The 23,374-nt window shown below is 38.1% G+C and overlaps 1 protein-coding gene across 1 annotated transcript; it reads left to right on the forward strand.

Moving 5' to 3' along the window:
* The first annotated feature begins 1,175 nt into the window (after positions 1-1,175).
* LOC116161799 (fatty acyl-CoA reductase wat) lies at positions 1,176-23,262 on the forward strand. Its single transcript, XM_031475266.1, has 6 exons — positions 1,176-1,390; positions 14,825-15,185; positions 21,829-22,100; positions 22,149-22,258; positions 22,305-23,019; positions 23,068-23,262. The coding sequence occupies exons 2-6, from the start codon at positions 14,832-14,834 to the stop codon at positions 23,156-23,158; spliced, it is 1,542 nt and encodes a 513-aa protein (XP_031331126.1). The 5' UTR covers positions 1,176-1,390; positions 14,825-14,831; the 3' UTR covers positions 23,159-23,262.
* Positions 23,263-23,374: the final 112 nt, after the last annotated feature.

Raw genomic sequence — 23,374 nt, forward strand, 5'->3', positions numbered from 1 at the left:
CGTCATCGCACCGATTCGGCGGGGGATACCAAAACGGCGTTGGTCACGAAACGCCGTGATCGGTCGGAGCGAGCGAAGCCAGCTCCATTCCGATCTAGTTTACTATATAAGCCAATGGTAGCGTATTTCAGTCAGTTCCAACGTCGATGCGCTTGAGTTAATTACTGTTATAGATTAATTCATAATAAAAACTGTATTAGTTGTAATAAATAAAGCACGTAATTAAATAACTTCTCCTATCGCCAGTAAAAACTCACTGACCTGGCTAATAATGTAAAATACTATTACGTTACAGTATTGAGTAGCATTTTTTAAATTACAAATGCAGCGATATGCATGGCACAATATGATGGTTAGTTTCCTTTTATCGTCGTGTATCATAGAAAACTTAACTTTATACCAAAACTCATATAAATCATTGTAAATCTTCTGACAATTCTGAATTTAATTTAGAGACGTCAAAAATAGCAAGCTTAGGTTCTGCCGTCGCGGTCGTTTCCATAGAAACAGCATTGGATTATGTTCTGAACGTCATTTTATTTCGTGCTTCGCGTCCCATTTGAAATAAGAACGACTTTAGAATGCATAATCATCTGTTTCATTTTATCTACCCTTGCCGCTTCTTCTTCTTTACTCGTTAATTGCGCTACTTTTCCCTAATTCACGTTTGGAACTTCAATGTTGCTCCTGAGTCTCCAAAGTCTCTAACTTTCTAAATGTGTCTAAAATTTCTAGTCTCTAATCTTCTATGCTCTCAATCTTTCTTTTTTTTCTTAGTGTTCGAGTGTAATTCGCGTTTCGATTGTGTGTCTCTGATGATGTCCCGATATCTTTTGCGTTTACAAACTCGCTCGCGACGATCCGACCGTGACCATGCCTTTGACCACAACGGTCCGGCCTAAAAAATGCACTCAAACCAAAAACCGCGTAATACTACCAGTACCAAATGTAGGTCATCAATTTTGCGAGCTCTGCAACGTAAATCGAGCCTCGTCAATTACCGGTTAACTGCAACCGTTTACCGAGAGCGATTATTTCGTATTTTTTTCCGTAATTACCGATACAAAGATACGAAACGTAAATGTAAAATTAACCCACAAACTTCGATTTGGTTTCCCATTCTTATGGTCTTCCTACCGGTATAAAAGAACGGCAGATTACAAGGTGGGATTTATTTGGTTACACGAACAGTACCGCGGTGCATCATTTTTCAATACACAAGTCGTGCGTCGGCGTGCATTCTCTCATTCAAAAAAAAAAGTCCGCTGCTCACGGAATTAAGACGGAAGTGAAGCTTTTTTACGTTTTCTTTTTTTTTTCTTAAAAAATTTCTCAGTTCGTTAATGTGATTTTCTGGTGCCTTTCCATTTATCGGATTACACAATCAAAGGTTAGTACTTGGCGCGGTTTTTTTTTGTAATACTGTTGATGGGTGATTTCAATATTGTGCGCGGCGAATTGTTAATTTTCGCGGTAGCTCGACAATTTGAATGGTAAATTTGTTTTTTTCTCGGAATAGCCTTCGAATGGTAATGATAAAAAATGTGCTAAAGTACTCTTAAATTAACAATCAGCAATTGTTTTAACTGCTGAGTGCATGTTTGTAATCATACCATGAATTTTAAACAGGAAAATAAATATTGTTTCTACATTTCGCTTACTCTGCAAGTTCAAAATCGAATTACCGCGAGATTTAATTAAATAATGCATAATCATCGGCTACTTCGTAATGGATAAGTTTTTTTCTTAATTAAAACCAAGTTACGTTATTGACGTCACCCATGACAAACAATTCCGTGTGATAAATTTTTGATAATTACAAAGTATTCCCAATTAGGTCGTCTACGGTCATTGTAATAGCCACATTCCACCTTCTTACCTAACAGTCGAATTGTGGGCAATACCATTAAGACATTCTGACAATTAATTGAATTAACTGAGAGCTCGAGTACACGAAGCACTTCCAGATTATTATTAAATTTAAAGATTGACATCTCCGTTGGCCAATTATTTTGTGACTGGTGCGAAATACCTATGCGTTATGCGCTAGTTAAGCGCTAAAAAAATATTTATGCTCTTATTTTTCCTTTTTCTGATTTTTAGACTTTTATTACCTCAACTCAATTTTTTTTCAATTATAAAAATCGCGTTAGTCATCCGAGCGAGTATTTGGTTTGATGCCCAAAAGTTTTGGTAATTTTTGTTCCCTTCATTTTGAAATCAATGTAAGCTGCGTACAAGACTGTTTTATGGTCTTGTATTTTTTTTTACTCCAAATGCCATTTGAAATTATGGTCCTCGTTATTATAAGATATACTTACAATACAAGGTCGGTTAAATTAAAGAACTGGTGTGTTTTTTTAGGCTGGTTCCGATGGTGAAAACAGAAAAACCAATTGACAGTCGCATTCTCAAAATATCGTCAAAAACAAAATCGAACACCCTGTATACTATATCCTCACTAGGTAGAGAATTACATTGTCAACAAAGTATGCGCATCATTGATCAAAACGTAAAACGTACACTATTGCCTTTTTTCATTTTGTCCAACACAATCAAAGAGGTAGGAACAACAAATCCGCGCAGACGCAAATCCCCCCCCCCCCAAAAGTCGCTTAATCTATACGCTTTCCAATTTAGCCTGTTGCCTTTCAAGCGCATTTTCCAAATCATGGAACTTGGAAGGCGCTATCATGGCAACTGTCTCCGTACGTCTGTCCGTTCGCTTCGCGTTATGCTGATCTGGTGAGGGTTAGACCCTCGTTAAGAAAGATGTAACTTGATACAAAAAGCAGACTTTCCGGGTCTGGACCAGTTTAGTTTAACAAAAAACCCATTGAAAAAACACACGCAAAAATATGTGCCCGTGAATGTTGAAGAGCTTTCTTTTTAATGGTTATAAATTTTCACACATTTTTTCAAAAGCTAGCAAAGCTGAGAAGTTTTAAAGTGCCATCAGAGAAGTTTTTTGAGATTACTTGTAGAGTAAATAAACGTTTTTTTCCCCCCCCCCCCCTCTCACCCTTTCTACGTTCTTCGCCAAAATATATTTGTTTACTGTAGGTATTCCACAGGGAAGAATGTAGAAGCGATGGTCTGGAGGGTATGGGATTACCCCCAGGAAGAAGAAAAAGTCAATATTTACCTTCATACACTGGGTGGCATTCTATGTCCCCAAGCCCCCCCCCCCCCTCGGTGATGCGTTCACACTCAAAAATACTCCCCAGACAAAAGAAAGAGTCAATGGCCCTCCCTTCATACACTGGGGAATATTCCATACGGTGTGGGCAATCCATGTCTACCCCCCCCCTCCCCGCTGTATATCCTCAAAACATTCAGCCTTCCTGCACTGGGGGGGGGGGTATTCTATACCACCCATACCCCCTCGGCGATATGTTCACCAACGTTCATCCCGAGGTTCATCCCTAAAGATTCTTTTGAAAAATGATGTATATGCTAAGGGTACTAAACACTGTGCGGAATCTGGGGGCTATGGAGTATTCGCCAGGCAAAATTAAGGGTGAATATTCATTTATTACCTACATACACTGGGCGGTATTCAATATCTCCCAAACCCCCCGTGATACATTCACCCTCAAAATATTCACCCTTCATCCACACACCTCCAGGAAAAAGAAGGAGTCAATGATCTTCATCCGCATTCGGACACTGCAGGTTCCATACCCCCAGGCTCCCGATCATACATTCACCCTCAAGCTGTTTTGAAAAATTATGGTGTAAGTGGTAACGCTACCACACATTTGGTGGCGGGGGTATTTTATATTCCCCAGGCCCCTCTGTGATACGTTCCCCCCCCCCCCCCAAATCTGCAGCTCTAATACCCACAGTAAAAAGAAAGACTCAATGTCCTTCATCTACAATGTCCTTCATCTACCTTCGTAGAATGAGGGGGTATTCCATACCCCCGGACCCCACGGTGATACGTTCATCCTCAAACATTCAGCCCCAATACCCCCCCCCCCCAGGAAAAAGAAAGAGTCTATGTTTATTTATCTTCATGCACTAAGTGGTATTCTATATCCCCAGGACCCCTCACGCCCATTGATACATTCACCCTCAAACATTCAGCCCCAATCCCTCCCCCCTCTAGGAAAAGAAAGTCTGTTTTTATTTACCTTCATGCACTAAGCGGTCTTCTATATCTCTCACGCCCATTGATCCGTTCTCCCTCAATCAGCCCAACCCCCCCCCCCCCCCTCCTCTAGGAAAAAGACAGAGTCTGTTTTTATTTACCTTCATGCACTAAGTGGTATTCTATATCCCCAAGACCCCCAACGCCCATTGATACGTTCACCCTCAAGATTTAGTCTCAATAACCCCCTCCCCCCAAGAAAAAGAAAGAGTCTACCTTTGTTTACCTTCATGCATTAGGTGATATTCTATATCCCTAAGACCCCTCCCCCCTTTGATACGTTTGCCCTTAAACATTCAGCCCCAATACCCCTCCTCCAGGAAAAAGAAAGAGTCTATGTTTATTTACCTTCATGCACTAAGTGGTCTTCTATATCCCTCACGCCCATTGATACGTTCACCCTCAATCAGCCCCAATACCCCCCCCCCCTCTAGGAAAAAGAAAAGTCTATTTTTATTTACCTATTCTATATCCCCAAGACCCCCCACGCCCCCTCAAAAATGTTGGCTCAATCCCCCCCCCTCCCAAGAAAAAGAAAGAGTCTATCTTTATTTACCTTCATGCACTAGGTGATATTCTATATCCCTAAGACCTCTCCCCCTTTTGATACGTTTGCCCTTAACCATGCAGCCCCAATACCCCCCTCCCTCAAGGAAAAAGAAAGAATCCATTTTTATTTACCTTCATGCACTAGGTGATATTGTAATTCTAATTCTAAGAAAAAACCGACATAAGGCATAAGACTTTCCTGCACTGGGAGGTATTCCATTCCACCCAGACGCCCCCCCCCCCGCCGGTGGTACGTTTATCCCCAAAATGTTCATCCCTAAATATTCTTTTGAAAAATGAAGGTGTATGTGCTAAGGGTACTAAACACTTTGGGGGTTATAGAATAGAGTATTAAAAGTCAAAATCTTCATTTACCTTCATATACGGGGCGGTATTCAACACCCCCAAACCTCCGGTGATACGTTCGTCCCTAAAAGCTCTTTTGAAAACTGTTGGTGTAAGGTTTAAGCGAGGTTTAAGGGTACTACACATTTTGGAGAAGAATGTAGAGTCGGGGAGTCTAGGAGGTACCGAATGCCCCCTCCTCAATGAAAAGAAAGAGTCAATCTTGAATTTGCCTTGATACACGGGGGGGGGGGGGATTTTATATTCCCCAGTCCCCTCTGTGATACGTTCAGCCCCAAAAACATTCAGCTGTAATACCTCCAGGAAAAAGAAAGATTCAATGTCCTTGACCCCTCCCCCCTTTGATACGTTTACCTTTAAACATTCGCCCCCCCCCCCCCCTCCCGGCGAAAGAAAAAACTGACAAGACTTTCCTGCACTGGGAGGTATTCCATACCACCCAGACAAAATGCGCTAAAAAGAGTCAATGATCTTCATCTGCATTCATTACCCCCCAAACCCCCGCTGATACGTTCACCCTCAAAAAGTTCGTCCCTAAAAGGTCTTTTACAAAATGTTGGTGTAAGGGTATACTCTCCAAAATTCCTTCATACACTGGTGGATATTCCATACTTCCCACACTCCCCCCTATGATATACCCTCAAAAATTTAGCCTTAATACTCCCAAGGAGAAAAAAAGAGTCTTTATTTACCTCGTGCACTAGGTTGTATTCTATATCCCCAAGACCTCCCTCCCCCCCTAACACGTTCACCCTCAAAAATTCAACGCTAACAACTTTCTTATTTATTAATATATTTTGTTAAGGTCCTCATCACAGAAGCTGCTAGTAAAGCCAAACATATTGCATATTATAAACATCAGGTGTACACATGCGCAGATGTATATTATGCATATTGCAAAAAGCAGATGTGCGCATGCGCCGATGCCAGCTTTCTTATTTATGGAGACATTTCTTTGAAATTTGAACCATAGATTCCTCTAGGTAAGTTCCTGTTGGGAAGTACTGGAAAATGCGTTAAAGGTACTCGCCTCAGGGTGAAAACCTTGTTACTTGCTTTGCATTTAAAGTGCGAATACAATATAACGCTTGTCGCTTAAATTATGCGCTGCAATGGATCAAAACGTAAAATGGACGCTGTTGCCATTTTTCATTTTTCCAAATCAAGTTCAGTGGGAGGAATAACGTAACGCTCAAATCGAAATTCTTCAAATTAAGTTAGGTATACTTCTGCTTGTAGCTGAAGCTATACACTTTCTATCGCATAAGCAAAGCAAACTGTACACTGTTGCCGTTCTCATCTTTTCGCATTTAAGTTAAAGACGGAACATTATGCACCGTTATCTCTAAAATATAATGAGAGGAAGAACTAAACTCCACATTCTCCAAGTTACGTTTTCTTATTTTTAAAATAATGCGTTCTCTAACGCAGAAACTATACACTGTTTCCGTTTAGCATTTTTTCCGCGCATGCGCAAGTCTTCCAAATTTTCATTTCCGGCTCAACGGCTAAACCGATTGGTACCAAATCTGGTACACATATTCCTAGACATAAAAGAGGAAGAGCAGAAAAGTTTTTGAGCAGCATTGCGCATGCGCAAGTTTGTCAAAGTATCAGTATGCGCTTTTCCAAGCCTCAAAACATAAAATTTATACCGTTGCCTTTTTTTATTTTATACTAAGCAACATTCGCCGGAGCATGTTTACTTGTTGGTGAAATTATGCGTTTCCTAACTCATAGAGGAAGTAAACCTTACAGTGTTGCCGCTTTCACGCAAAGTACGCTGACGCATTTCCTCCAAAGCAGTGTGGTGGGGGAGGGGGGGGGGGAATTTGCTTGTTGCAAAAATTATACGCTTTCTAATGCGCCCAATGGTAAAATTTACACTGTTTCCTTATTTACGTTTTCCTACTTAGCGGGCCTTGTATAAGGTTTGGTTGTAAGAAATCAAAACGGCAACAGCGCAACATTTACTTTCTTATGCGCTAGAAGGCGCATAATTTCAGCAATGCAGCAAGACGATATGGGCCAAAGTAACACTGCACATCAGCACATGTTACTATTTGATGCGCATAATCAGCCAGAAGAAAAAAGTGCTTACTTTTCAGCGTCAGTTTGCTCCATACCTGTGATGTGAAGAACAAAGCGGCAACAGTGGAAGGGATTATTCGGTTATTTGATGTGTTAGAAATCGAATAATTTTAGCAACAAATAAAGCATTCCTAACTTAATTTGGAAAATGTGGAAGGTCTCTGTGCTTTCTAATGCGTCATGTGGTTAACCTTTACACTGTTGCCGTTTTGCTCTTCCCATAGATCCAACGTTGCCTTGTTGCGTATTCTAAAGCATGAAAAAGTAAATTTTGCATTGTTGACGTTCGATTTTTTCGCACCAGAGGCATGGAAATAGAACAACTAAATTCCCCCCCCCCCTCCTTCCCGCCACAAGCTATATATCATTTTGTTTTTACGGAATTCTACGCTTTTTGACCCATCAAATAATTAACTTTTTACACAGTTGCCGTTTTGCGCGTTGGTTATTGCTGAACTTATGCACCTTATTCTAAGGCGTAAAAAATTTGTCATTATTGCCGTTTTCATGTTCTTACATCGGATACAGGTGACCAGGATTACGCTCTAACCTGCATGTTGCTTTTCTTATTATATTTTTCTAACGGATAGCAAAGTAAATGTTGCGCTGTTGCCATTTTGATTTCTTTAAGTTGAAACGGAAGCTTGAAACTACATTTCCCAAATTATATTTTCTCTTGATGTGTTGAGGCGCCTTCTAACGCATCCAATAGTAAATTTTTGAACTGTTGCCGTTTTTTTCTTCGCCTTGAAAGCGAGACGGCAACATAGCGCTGAGCTCCAGCATTAACAGAAACTAAAATCTTCTTGTTGCTGATTCTATGCGCATTCTAACGCCTTAAAAACTATTTGCGTTGTTGCCGTTTTCATATTTTTTTCATTGGAAGTATAGAAACAACATAACGTTCTTATACACATCCTAGTCCCATGTTTTCTTGCCGCATTTGTGAAATTATCTGCCTTTTAACGCACACGAAAGTAAAGTTTGCAATGTTGTTGGTAGAACAGCTAAATGCTTGAAACTACTCCCTGCAAATTAAACCGATCGGATGCTTTTTCAAAACATTTAGCGCTGTTGCCGTTTTCAGTTTTTCAAATCAAAAGCAACTACTGCAAAGTTTTTGGTCGGATGCGGGAATTACCTTTATTACCGCACTGAAAGGGTCTATAGGTACGTCGTTCTCACTCGCGCAATCAGTTTAATTTAATGGATCCATTTTAATTATCTTATAATCTATCATGAAACTAGGTACAATAGGTCGCATTAACATATGCGAATTATGAATTGTAGCAAACTTTTTCGCTACATGTGGTAGATAACCCTGACCTGCAGGTGCGCATGATCAGCTACCAAAGGGGTCCAATTAACATTAATTTTCTGATAATGAAGGTTTGATTCCTTCGCCAATTAAATAATCTTTTAATTCGTTGCCAATAATTGCAATACTTTATTAAACCAGAAGTGCGTGCGTATATAGTTAATTAAGTCATTTTAATAGGTAACAAGTAATTATCAATTAAGGACACGGAGATGTTTACTGTACCCGTTGACCTATGTTTTTAATTACAAAGTAGCTAACAAAAGTAGTTTAAATTACTACTGACATGGAGTGGTTACAATTAATTAGCTAATGAATACGACAGTTGGTGTAACGGTCCAAATTCCGTGCTCTTGGATGGCATGGTACCTACACTTAATCATCATTAAATCGTTAATTATTAAATTATTTCATATCACAAGCAGCTAACTGCCTAATTAGGTGAAGAAGTGCCAGGGGTACTGCTGCTGATTTCGTATCTAACTAAATTAGTTTTAGCTAATTGCAACTAAAATTAAGTAGAGTTATGCGTTAATTATTAGATACTAATTACTATTTTTTTTTTTTGGGTTGGATCCATCGTTCCTCGAAATGGGGGTTGAAATTGAAATATATTGTGTGAGCTTTTATTTTTAAAAAACTTCAACGAATAAAAAATATATGGGGAAGGTTTAGAGAGTTTTGATCACACAATATACTAATTACTAATTTCCGGAATCAATTTCTGTATTTTCCGATTCATTTCTCGGGAGTATGCTTTATTGAATAAGATTTGTTTTATTTTCCGCAATTGATTGATTTTTTTAAGGTAGAATGTATCGCACCAAATTAGGTTGCAGTAAAATAAAAAAATTACGTTTTTTGGAATTAGTTTTTTTAAAATAGTGGAAAATGCCTTGGGAAATTCATTTCTCGTTAAAACCAAAATCTTGAGCTTTCTGTAATCCTGGACTTCACCTTTCCGCATTAAGAACTTACATTTTTCTGGGTTTAATTTTTGAAAGATTGTGGGAAATGTTTTGGGAAATTAATTTGTCGTTATAACCAAAATATTGAGCTTTCTTTAATCCTGGACTTCACTTTCTCGCATCAAGAGCTTACATTTTTCTGGGTTTAATTTTGAAAACTGTGGAAAATATCATTTGTTGTTAAAATCCAAATCTTGAGCTTTCTTTAATCCTGGACGTCACTTTTCCGCATCAAGAACTTACATTTTTCTGGGTTTAATTTTGAAAACTGTGGAAAATATCTTAGGAAATTCATTTGTCGTTAAAATCCAAATCTTGAGCTTTCTTTAATCCTGGACTTCACTTTTCCATATCAGGAACTTACATTTTTCTGGAATTAATTTTTAATAAATGGTGAGAAGTGTCTTAGGAAATTCATTTGTCGTTAAAACCAAAATCTTGAGCTTTCTGTAATCCTTGACTTCACCTTTCCGCATTAAGAACTTACATTTTTCTGGGTTTAATTTTTGAAAGATTGTGGGAAATGTTTTGGGAAATTAATTTGTCGTTATAACCAAAATATTGAGCTTTCTTTAATCCTGGACTTCACTTTCTCGCATCAAGAGCTTACATTTTTCTGGGTTTAATTTTTAAAACTGTGGAAAATATCTTAGGAAATTCATTTGTTGTTAAAATCCAAATCTTGAGCTTTCTTTAATCCTGGACGTCACTTTTCCGCATCAAGAACTTACATTTTTCTGGGTTTAATTTTGAAAACTGTGGAAAATATCTTAGGAAATTCATTTGTCGTTAAAATCCAAATCTTGAGCTTTCTTTAATCCTGGACTTCACTTTTCCGTATCAGGAACTTACATTTTTCTGGAATTAATTTTTAATAAATGGTGAGAAGTGTCTTAGGAAATTCATTTGTCGTTAAAACCAAAATCTTGAGCTTTCTGTAATCCTTGACTTCACCTTTCCGCATTAAGAACTTACATTTTTCTGGGTTTAATTTTTGAAAGATTGTGGGAAATGTTTTGGGAAATTAATTTGTCGTTATAACCAAAATATTGAGCTTTCTTTAATCCTGGACTTCACTTTCTCGCATCAAGTTTAATTTTGAAAACTGTGGAAAATATCATTTGTTGTTAAAATCCAAATCTTGAGCTTTCTTTAATCCTGGACGTCACTTTTCCGCATTAAGAACTTACATTTTTCTGGGTTTAATTTTTGAAAGATTGTGGGAAATGTTTTGGGAAATTAATTTGTCGTTATAACCAAAATATTGAGCTTTCTTTAATCCTGGACTTCACTTTCTCGCATCAAGTTTAATTTTGAAAACTGTGGAAAATATCATTTGTTGTTAAAATCCAAATCTTGAGCTTTCTTTAATCCTGGACGTCACTTTTCCGCATTAAGAACTTACATTTTTCTGGGTTTAATTTTTGAAAGATTGTGGGAAATGTTTTGGGAAATTAATTTGTCGTTATAACCAAAATATTGAGCTTTCTTTAATCCTGGACTTCACTTTCTCGCATCAAGAGCTTACATTTTTCTGGGTTTAATTTTGAAAACTGTGGAAAATATCATTTGTTGTTAAAATCCAAATCTTGAGCTTTCTTTAATCCTGGACGTCACTTTTCCGCATTAAGAACTTACATTTTTCTGGGTTTAATTTTTGAAAGATTGTGGGAAATGTTTTGGGAAATTAATTTGTCGTTATAACCAAAATATTGAGCTTTCTTTAATCCTGGACTTCACTTTCTCGCATCAAGAGCTTACATTTTTCTGGGTTTAATTTTGAAAACTGTGGAAAATATCATTTGTTGTTAAAATCCAAATCTTGAGCTTTCTTTAATCCTGGACGTCACTTTTCCGCATTAAGAACTTACATTTTTCTGGGTTTAATTTTTGAAAGATTGGGGAAATGTTTTGGGAAATTAATTTGTCGTTATAACCAAAATATTGAGCTTTCTTTAATCCTGGACTTCACTTTCTCGCATCAAGAGCTTACATTTTTCTGGGTTTAATTTTTAAAACTGTGGAAAATATCTTAGGAAATTCATTTGTTGTTAAAATCCAAATCTTGAGCTTTCTTTAATCCTGGACGTCACTTTTCCGCATCAAGAACTTACATTTTTCTGGGTTTAATTTTGAAAACTGTGGAAAATATCTTAGGAAATTCATTTGTCGTTAAAATCCAAATCTTGAGCTTTCTTTAATCCTGGACTTCACTTTTCCGTATCAGGAACTTACATTTTTCTGGAATTAATTTTTAATAAATGGTGAGAAGTGTCTTAGGAAATTCATTTGTCGTTAAAACCAAAATCATTAGCTTTCTTTAATCCTGGACTTCACTTTTCCGGATCAAGAACTAACATTTTTCTGGATTTAATTTTTGAAAAGTGTGGAAAATATCTTGGGAAACTCATTCGTCGTTAAAATCAAAATCTTTAGTTTTCTTTAATCCTGAACTTCACTTTTCCGCATCAAGAACTTACATTTTTTTGGATTTAATTTTTGAAAAATTTTGGGAAATTCATTTGTCGTTAAAACCAAAATCTTGAGCTTTCTTTAATCCTGGACGTCACTTTTCCGCATCAAGAACTTACATTTGTCTGGATTTAATTTTTGAAAAACTGTGGAAAATGTCTTGGGAAATTCATTTGTTGTTAAAATCCAAATCTTGAGCTTTCTTTAATCCTAGAAGTCACTTTTCCGCATCAAGAACTTTCATTTTTCTGGATTTCATTTTGAAAAATTGTGGAAAATATCTTGGGAAATTCATTTGTCGTTAAAATCAAAATCTTTAATTTTCTTTAATCCTGGACTTCACTTTTCCTCAAGGAATTTATTTTTGAAAAATTGTGGGAAATGTCTTAGGAAATTCATTTGTCGTTAAAACAAAAATTTTGAGCTTTCTTTAATCCTGGGATTCACTTTCCCGCATCAAAAACTTACATTTTTCTGGATTTAATTCTTGAAAAGTGTGGAAAATATCTTGGGAAACTCATTCGTCGTTAAAATCAAAATCTTTAGTTTTCTTTAATCCTGGATTTCACTTTTCCTCAAGGAATTAATTTTTGAAAAATTATGGGAAATGTCTTGGGAAATTCATTTGTCGTTAAAACCAAAATCTTGAGCTTTCTTTAATCTTGGACTTCACTTTTCTGCATCAAGAACTAACATTTTTCTGGATTTAATGTTTGAAAGATTGTGGGAAATGTCTTGGGGAATTTATTTGTCGTTAAATCCAAAATCTTGGGCTTTCTTTAATCCCGGACTTCACTTTTCCACATCAAGAGCTTACATTTTTCTAGATTTACTTTTTGAAAAATTGTGGGAAATATCTTGGGAAATTCATTTGTCGTTAACATCAAAATCTTGAGCTTTCTTTAATCCTGGACTTTACTTTCCTGTATCAAGAACTTACATTTTTTTGGATTTAATTTTTGAAAGATTGTGAGAAGTGTCTTGGGAAATTCATTTGTCGTTACAACCAAAATCTTGGCTTTCTTTAATCCTGGACGTCACTTTCCCGCGTCAAGAACTTACATTTTTCTGGATTTAATTTTTGAAAAATTGTGGGAAATGTCTTGGGAAATTCATTTGTCTTTAAAGTAAAATATTTAGCTTTTTTTAATCCCGAACTTCACTTTTCCCCAAATCAAAAACTTAAGTTTTCTTTGGAATTAATTTTTTAAAAATTTGTGAAGGTGTCTTCTGAAATTCATTTATCGTTAAAATCAAAATCTTTTTTTGAACATGATGCAATGGTGCGCTATGTCATCCGTAATTAGGCTGCAGTAAAACCAAAGCGTTGGTTTTTTAGTCATACTTTAATTTCTGAAGTATTTTTTGAATTGTAGGCATCCAATCAAAAAAATCTATAGTCATCTAGATCTGACTGCCGAAATGGAAGATTCGGTCAATATAATGATTGTATTTAAACAATGTGGTAATTTTTTTATGCTCGGTAAGCAAACTATGTACCTACATAGTTTTTTGAAACATACCGAGTTTTTTTATTTTGTAGAATCCAAAAAGCTCAATTTAACTATCATTTTTCAGTAATTCAAACGATCTTTCCCTTGGTTTTCTTTAATATCTGGAAAACATTTTTTAATTCAAATTTAATTTCTGGAATTAATTTTTGGGAATTAGGGGAAATAGCTTACTGAAAACTATCTCCGAACCTCATGATTCTTTATTGGACTTTCTAGTTTTAAACAAAATCAAAAAGTCAAAAAATTACAAAATGCAAATTAAGATCATTGGGTCAACTTCCTTAAGTTTGGCATAATGCCAACTGTGAAATTAGCATAATTACTGATTAATTATAAGTGTGGGTAATTGATCGCTGCATTTACCGTAGCAGGCGTTTTAATTAATTATAGAGTCCTGAATAACCATGTGGTTAATCTTGTGACTCTTAATGAACGTAATTACGCAGTGTAATTAACAAAGACTAATTGGAATTGGGTCTTAATTAGTGATAATTAAATAAAATTTACTAACTTGTTGAATGTGAATTTTGTACACCCCTAACACACTATTGCGTAATTATGTAAATTAACGACACCTTATGGAGTTGGGACCTTTCTGAAGTTCATTATTTGTTAACGGTCAATTACCTATCTATGTCAGGAATGGCACTTCCGACTATCCACTACAATTAATTGTCGTGAACAATTGCCTACTTAATAACAATAATTGCGTTCTTTTAGTCGAGTTCGGGGACACGGCATTTATCAAAATTTTGTCAAGAACGTTTCGATTCCATGTACCTAATTAATTTCAATTCAAATCGGAATTATGTAATTAGTTTAATTACTTGGATGTAATTAGTAACCATCAAATTAATTAGTAGTGAATACTAGATTTAGATAGATTGTACTTGTGCTTTCTCCTGAAATAAGAAAGTTACGTCACCGTTGCGTATGTCGGCTATTTAAGCGGAAATAGCTTTTAAATTACTTGAACATAATTTCACAAAATTGCATATACGGCGAATGATAGAAAGTAAATATGTTTTACAGATTCTTTTATAATTTATGACTTTCTCTCCTCGTTTCGGGTTTGTAATACACGCAATCTCTAATTACGTTGCTATGAAATAGTGAAAGCAAAAGAGCGCGAAGATGCCTAACAAATCGCCCAAAAAAAAAACGGGTGGGAGGTTACATAATTAATTATTTCAAAAAATCTGGATCATGTTTACAAAATTGACTTCCTCAAGTTTCTAAATTGTGACATAATCTCGCTTTGTCATATAATTGTGTTATAACAGGCACGCTCCTCCATATTAACCGTCGACTTTACCGATTAGGTATACAGTAAGGTTACTTTCGTACGTTGTCTGAATGGAAAATTAGTTCCTTTTTTTTTTTCTGTTTTCAGACCGAAAATGCCGGGACTAATCGACACGCCGGACAATGAAGCGGTACCGTTAACGCCCATACAGAAGTTTTACTCGGGCGCAAACGTATTCGTGACCGGAGGGACCGGTTTTTTGGGTAAAATGCTAATCGAGAAGCTATTGAGGTCGTGTCCCGACATATCGACCCTATACGTCTTGGTGCGAAGCAAAAAGGGACGCAACATGCACACGAGAGTCGAGGAGCTCTTCGACGACAAGCTCTTCGACAGTCTCAGATCGACGTGTCCGAAATTTCGGCACAAGGTGGTCGGAATCGCCGGCGACTGCAGCCTGACCGATTTGGGACTGACGATACAGGATCGACAGTTGTTGATCCAAGAGGTAAGTGGACTACGCCTGATGCCTACTTAAAAATTCCGTGTCGTTATTTACGCGTTAAAGTCGACGGCACGCACGAGATTTCGACATTTCGAACGGGAGGGGATCGTAACGGGAACCCCGCGACACCCCTTCGCGCGATTAAGGTGAAGGATGTTGTAATGAATATTCATTACGTACTGGGGTTGCATTCCAACGCAACCTGTTTGAATCTTCTCGACCCAGATTTAAAGAACCGAAACAATAGTCGTCGAATATAGCAGCGCACTCGTACTAAACTTATGACAGCTATTTCAAAAAGATACAGTGAAGAAGAACGCTGGAGGTCTCAGATAGGTTAGGAAATGAACGTGTTAATGGGTTTTGGAGTACAGAATCAACAAAAGTAAAATTTACGCACCGAAGTAGAGAACAAATAAAAGCTCATTAAAGTACTTCTATAGTGTAAAAGTCTTTAAGGAGCTTGTGACAACATCTACCGTAATGAAGGATATTCTAGAATTCGGTGAAAGTATTCTTCTAGAATGCCAAAAATTTTCAAGAACATCCAAATATTTTCTCACCAATAGTTGTCAATGATGGCCTTTTCGGTATCTTATAGATCACTCTCACTCTCGCTCTCACTCGCTATTCTTCTACCTAGAATGTCAAAAATTTTCAAGAACATCCAAATATTTTCTCACCAGGAGCTGTCAATGATGGCCTTCTCGGTATTTTATAGATCACTCTCACTCTCCCTATCACTCCCACTCTCTCTCGCTAGCGCTCTCACATTCACTCTCAATCTCACTCTCGTTCTCGCTCTCACTCTTACTCACTATTCTTCTACCTAGAATGTCAAAAATTTTCAGGCACATTTAAATATTTTCTCGCCACGAGTTGTCAATGATGGCCTTTTCGGTAACTTCGGTAATTTTAAAGGTACTCTTACTCTCACTCTTACTCTCACTCTCCCTCTCTCTCACTCTCGCTCTTTCTCACTCTCTCTCACTCTCACTCGCACACTCACTCCCACTTCCACTCTCTCTATAACTCACTATACTTCAAACTAGAATGTCAAAAATTTTCAAAAACATCCAAATATTTTCTCACCACAAGTTGTCAATGATGGCCTTTTCGGTATCTTATAGATTTTAAAGGTACTCTCACTCTCATTCCCATTTTTTTCACTCTCGCTCTCACTGACACTCGCACTCTCACTCTCGCTCTCGCTCTCACTCATTCTCACTCGCACTCTCACTCCCACTTTCACTCTCTATCACTCTCACTATCACTCTCTCTCTCTCTCTCACACACTCTCACTCACTGTTCTTCTAACCAGAATGTCAAAAATTTTCAAGAACATCCAAATATTTTCTCGCTACGAGTTATCAATGATCGCCTTTTCCGTATCTTATAGATCACTCTCACTCTCACTCTCGCTCTCACTCACTCTCACTCACTATTCTTCTACCTAGAATGTCAAACATTTTCAAGAACATCCAAATATTTTCTCACCAGGAGTTGTCAATGATGGCCTTTCCGGTATCTTATAGATCACTCTCACTCTCGCTCTCACTCACTATTCTTCTACCTAGAATGTCAAAAATTTTCAAGAACAACCAAATATTTTCTCACCACAAGTTGTCAATGATGGCCTTTTCGGTATCTTATAGATTTTAAAGGTACTCTCACTCTCATTCCCATTTTTTTCACTCTCGCTCTCACTGACACTCGCACTCTCACTCTCGCTCTCACTCATTCTCACTCGCACTCTCACTCCCACTTTCACTCTCTCTATCACTCTCTCTCTCTCACTCTCACATCCAAATATTTTCTCGCTACGAGTTATCAATGATGGCCTTTTCCGTATCTTATAGATCACTCTCACTCTCGCTCTCACTCACTCTCACTCACTATTCTTCTACCTAGAATGTCAAACATTTTCAAGAACATCCAAATATTTTCTCACCAGGAGTTGTCAATGATGGCCTTTCCGGTATCTTATAGATCACTCTCACTCTCGCTCTCGCTCTCACTCACTATTCTTCTACCTAGAATGTCAAAAATTTTGAAGAACATCCAAACATTTTCTCACCAGGAGTTGTCAGTGATGGCCTTCTCAGTATCGTATAGATCACTCTCACTCTCTCTCACTCTCACTCTCGCTCTAACTCACTCTCGCTCTCACTCTCGCTCACTCTCACTCCCACTTTCACTCTCCCTATCACTCTCACTCTCGCTAGCGCTCTCGCTCTCGCTCTCACTCTCGCTCACTCTCACTCCCACTTTCACTCTCGCTCACTATTCTACCTAGAATGTCAAAAATTTTCAAGAACATCCAAATATTTTCTCACTAGTGGTTGTCAGTGATGGCCTTCTCGGTATCTTATAGATCACTCTCACCCTCCCTATCACTCTCACTCTCACTCTCGCTAGCGCTCTCACTCTCACTCTCAATCTCACTCTCGCTCTCGCTCTCACTCACTCTCACTCACTATTCTTCTACCTAGAATGTCAAACATTTTCAAGAACGTCCAAATATTTTCTCACCAGGAGTTGTCAATGATGGCCTTCTCAGTATCTTATAGATCACTCTCACTCTCTCTCTCACTCTCGCTCTCACTCTCGCTCACTCTCACTCTCACTCTCGCTCACTCCCACTTTCACTCTCCCTATCACTCTCACTCTCGCTAGCGCTCTCACTCTCGCTCACTCTCACTCCCACTTTCACTCTCGCTCACTATTCTACCTAGAATGTCAAAAATTTTCAAGAACATCCAAATATTTTCTCACTAGTAGTTGTCAGTGATGGCCTTCTCGGTATCTTATAGATCACTCTCACCCTCCCTATCACTCTCACTCTCACTCTCGCTAGCGCTCTCACTCTCACTCTCAATCTCACTCTCGTTCTCGCTCTCGCTCTCACTCTCACTCACTCTCACTCACTATTCTTCTATGATGGCCTTTTCGGTAACTTCGGTAATTTTAAAGGTACTCTCACTCTCACTCTCACCCTCTCTCACTCTCACTCGCACACTCACTCCCACTTCCACTCTCTCTATCACTCACTATTCTTCTAATTAGAATACCAAAAATTGTCAAGAACATCCAAATATTTTCTCACCACGAGTTGTCAATGATGGCCTTTCCGTCCTTTTTTTCACCAATCTGTGTAGTACAGGGTCGCTGATAAGTCTGTATACTGTCGATTATTGGGGAAAATATACAAGGTATCAAAAAAAACTTTATACAAAAGGTTTTTTGTTCTTTAATGTTTTCTTGGCAGTAGTAATTTTAATTATACAGGGTGGCACACTAATATTGCATTTTTTAAATAGAACACCCTGTATATTATTCGATATTTCAATTTTTCTCTTAATTTTGAGCACAATTCGTAAGAAGCATACTGTACCCAAATGCAATCGTTTCCGAGTTATCGAGTTTTGGAAATAAAAAGTAGTGCTTGAAATGTATTGAATAAAGGACAAATTAATGACATCACAAATTACTTTTGGTAACATTCTGTGGTTCTGAAAAAAAAACCGTTTGTGAGCTTTTGTGAGTTTAAGAGCTTTTGAGAGTCCTTAAGGGTGTTTGGGAGCGTCTAGTAATTTTTTAAGGAAATTTAATATCCGAATTTTGAGAACCTTTAAGATCCTTTAGAACCCGTTACGAGCTTTATGGGCATGTAAGTGCAGTTATGGATTTTAAGAGATTTTGAGGGATGCTAACCGTTTCTTGAATCAGGGCTTCCAAGCCTGAAAAGAAAGAACGCTTGGTTTGTGGCGGGTCCATTTCGTAATTTTGTATTCGGCGAGTACTTAAGTAAAAATGTGGTGGGAGAGCCGGATTGTTATTCAAACCTTCGAGGAGAACCTAACCGAACCTCTGAAACTAAAACTTGCATACCGTTCACAGAAGTTAACCAATTTGTTTGGGGTAAAAACAGATTTTGCTCTCCATGGCATTCTAGTGAAACTTTCTTTGCGACTTCCTTTCGAAATTAAATAGAGGGGGGGGGGGGTCTGGGAGTACTGAATACCGCCCAGCAAATGAATTTCCGGAGAGATATCTTAAAGCGGTAATGTTTGAAACCGCCAATTAAGGTCTCGTATAGTAGGGAGTATTTCATACTCCCCCCACCCGTCATCGAAAACACTTTCCTCTACATAACTTTCATTCATTTTTAAGAGATTAAGAGATTTTTAAGAGGGAAGGAATCAAAGGAAGGTTCTATAGCCATTACCGGAAAATTATGCCAAAAGCTGCGAAGGTTTCAAACCTCCCAGCAAAAAAGACCACGATTACCCTATAGCCTTATATCCTTCAATACTATGGTTTTCTAAAAACGGCACATTGAATCGTTAAGTAAGCCATGGATGTTATAGTATGTTAATTAAGCGATGGAAAAAGATTATACGAAGTCTTTCTACTCAAAGTGGACAACGCAATAGGGGTTATGAGACTCGTCAAAACTAACACTTTTTTAAAGTAAATTTTTTACACAAAATCGTCCTGAAACCTTCATTTTCATGCCTACTTTCCGTCAGGAAATTTTAGTTTCCATGACCGAGAGCAGAGCGTTTCCTGCCGCTTGTCACTTTACTGGCCGCACCAGCTGCATTTTTGACATTGCTAAATGTCTATAATGACTCCTGCCATCACTGACAGATTGACTTAATCATATGAAAATTGAAATTTTATATTAAAATACGATTTCGGATAAAATTTAATACAAAACTCGTCAGTAAAATGACATTACCTGACTCGGAAATTAAAGTACTCGGACCCAAAGGGGCCTCGCACTCCAATATTTCCTCGCCAGTAATGTGTCATTTCCTGTCTTTTATGTAATAGTTATTTACATAAAAGCCAGGAAAATGATATACTTATACTGCATTTATTATAAGAAGGTAGTAGATGGCGCTGCGTTTGAAGATAAACACACACAGGAAAAATATAAAACGGCACCAAATTATTTAAAGTAGAAATATTCAGCACTGCGAACAGAAATAAACTTTTGACAATAACAGCTAATGACACTGCGGCAGTTTAGTTGGCAACATAAACTACCTCTTTACAAAATTCACCAGTCGTTTTATGTTTCATTGTAATACTGGCTCGTGTTTTAATCAATCGCAGTGAAGGTCAAAGCTTCCTTATGCTTTCTACCTACCGCTACCTTCTTAAAATGAATACACTATAGGTCGTATGTTGCTATACAGGGTGTCTTAAATTGAATAGGATTACATGGCTATCTTTGTTATTATTATACTTACAGATTCGATTAAATTGGCAAAGTTGCATAGTTTTTGATGATAATGGATATTCCGATGCGATATTTAAAGAAATCGTTTCATAGGTAATTTAAAAAAAGTGAAAATCGTCATTTTTTAAAAGTTCAAATGTTTTGGTAACATTCGAAAAAAGTTTTAAATAAAAGTTACAAGATTCGATGGGATAAATTCAATGAACGTAGAAAAAAATTTTTAAAATGGCGATTGGTATCAACTTCCTTGTTTTAAATGGACGCCATATTGGATTTTTACGCCACTCGATAGAGAAATAATTACAAAACCAGTGATACTAAACACTTAGAAATCAACCTTACATTTTTGCCTCGAAGTTTACAATGTCTTTCTTATGGCAATAATTCCATGGCCGTGTCGATGGTGACTATGCGACACAATAAACGAACGAATTTGGTTTCAATCATAATCAGCCATGGAATTATTTCCATAAGAAATACATTGTAAACTTCTAGACAAAAATGTAAGGTTGATTCCTAAGTATTTAGTATCACTGGTTTTGTAATTTTTTTCTCTATCGAGTAACGTAACAATCCAATATGGCGTCCATTTAAAATAAGGAAATTGATATCAATATCTCGTAAACCGCCATTTTAATTTTTTTTCTACGTTCATTGAATTTATCCCATCGAATCTTGTACCTTTTATTTGAAACTTTTTTCGATAGCTCTGTTTGTAATTTTTTTTAAAATGGCGATTTTTCATTTTTTATCAATTATCTACGAAACGCTTTATTTTATTCAAAATATCGCATCGGAATATCCATCGGCATAAAAACTACACAACTTTCCCAATTTAACCGAATCTGTAAGTACAAATATAACAAAATGGCCATGCTATCCTACTCAATTTAAGGCACCCTGTATACTTGGCGTTAAAAAGCAATTTCGATCATTTTTACCAACCGCAACTATAAAAATTTCGACTCTACTACGACAACTACTCATCCATTTGTGTTAATTTTCGTCAAAATAAAGTCCCAACCTAGGACACCCCTTTGTTATCTCAAAATGGACTCGTCCATCAGTTTGACGTTTAATTTTTTTAAAATGGCGGAAAATTTTCGTTTTAACGAAATTAAGGAAAACACGCCACTTTCGTGGCGACAAAAAGCTTCCAACACATGCGAATGGAAATTTTAGAAAGTTTAAGACCCCTCACGGACGTGCCCGCGCCCTATTTAACTCAAAAATTAAAAAAAACACGCTTCACTGATGACGTCATGGGCGCATGTTTTTAAATTTTATGGAATTTTACATCAAATCGAATTTCAAATTGCCGAAAAATAACCAACGCCGCCAATCATTCCGTTCACGTACACAATTTAAATAAACATATAACCGGGTCCTTTTTAGGTCTCCATAGTTTTTCACGTCGCGGCAACGGTCCGTTTCGATGAGAAGCTGAAGCTAGCGATGGCAATCAACGTAAAGGGGCCTAGGGAGGTTCTCTACCTGTGCCGGGAGATGATAAATCTCAAATCGGTCATCCACGTGTCAACGGCGTACTCGAATTGTAACCTGAGCATGATCGAGGAGAAGTTTTACCCGCCGCCGCTCGACAGCAAGAAGTTGATAATGCTCACCGATACGATCCAGGAGAGGCTGCTGGATAAGGTGACGCCGATGTAAGTTGGCCGTTTGTTGTTTTCAGATGTAAATGTGCACCTTTGTAGATTACTAGATCAGTGGCCCAACACCTACACGTATACCAAATCCGTGGCAGAAGACATCGTGCGGTTGGAGGGTGAAGGTCTGCCGGTAGGCATTTTTCGACCAGCTGTCGGTAGGTGGAGAGTGCTCGAGAGGTTAGCTCACCAAATGTGTTTTAGTGGTATCGGCCTATAAGGAGCCGATGAAGGGTTGGATCAATAATATGTACGGGCCTACGGGGGTGTGCGCGGGTGCCGGTACCGGCGTCCTCAGAACGATCCATTGCGATGCCAGCGTTAACGCCAATATCGTACCGGTGGACATGTGCGTCAACTCCCTAATCGCGAACGCATGGGACGTCGCCGAAACCTACGCGCTCTGCAAGAAGCAACAACGCGAGTACCAAATCCCGATATGCCACTACGAGTCCAGCAACGATCAGCCACTCTACTGGGGCAAGTTCATGGAACTCTCGGCGCTGCACGGTATGGAGGTACCTTCAATCAAAGCCATATGGTATTACTGCCTAACGCTCCAAGCGACCAGACTCGGTTACAACTTCACAGTATTCTTCCTGCACATCCTTCCGGCCGCAATCTGCGATTTCGCCCTGCTCTGCGTCGGCAAATCGCCGCGACTCCTCAAAATTTACAAAAAGATCCACAAATTCACCGCCGTCATCTCGTACTTCTGCACGCGGAATTGGCAATTCAAGTCGTCCCGCTACCAGGAGATCATCGCGAAAATGACGCAGGAGGACAGGAGGATATTCTTTCAAAACTTGAAGGAACTCGACTGGGAGGAGTACTTCAAGGAGTACATTAAGGGCATACGGATTTACCTAATCGGCGATCCTGAGCACACAATGCCCGCGGCCAAGGCGAAGTGGCAACGGTGGGTAGCAAACTGGAACGTTTGTCTTTGCTAATGGTTTAATTGCAGGTTGTTCTGGTTGCACCAGGCGTTTAAGGTGCTTCTTGCCTTTGTTATTTTGAGGACGTTATGGGCGGTGCTCTGCATGTTTATGTCATAGTTTAAAAGCATACTTTTTTTGTATATACTATTCATATTTCCATATAAATCTGTAAGCATCACCATATATTTATACTAATAAAATTGAAATAATCTGTGATCATACGATGAGGAAGCTGATTACGCAACCGGCTGTACGTTGACTTTCAGCTTGCGTAACGTTGGAAGTAAGAGCGACTTTCTCGCCTTTAGGGGCGATCCGTTACCTGTTGACACA

The sequence above is a fragment of the Photinus pyralis genome, unplaced genomic scaffold (assembly GCF_008802855.1).
Source record: "Photinus pyralis isolate 1611_PpyrPB1 unplaced genomic scaffold, Ppyr1.3 Ppyr1.4_LG10, whole genome shotgun sequence".
NCBI lineage: Eukaryota > Metazoa > Arthropoda > Insecta > Coleoptera > Lampyridae > Photinus > Photinus pyralis.

Bases quoted from the DNA above. Each gene is read 5' to 3' on its own strand.
- LOC116161799 (XM_031475266.1), top strand. From the start codon at position 14,832: ATGCCGGGACTAATCGACACGCCGGACAATGAAGCGGTACCGTTAACG. The intron at 22,101-22,148 runs GTAAGTTGGCCG...GCACCTTTGTAG, and splicing joins CTGGATAAGGTGACGCCGAT to ATTACTAGATCAGTGGCCCA. The intron at 22,259-22,304 runs GTAGGTGGAGAG...AATGTGTTTTAG, and splicing joins CATTTTTCGACCAGCTGTCG to TGGTATCGGCCTATAAGGAG.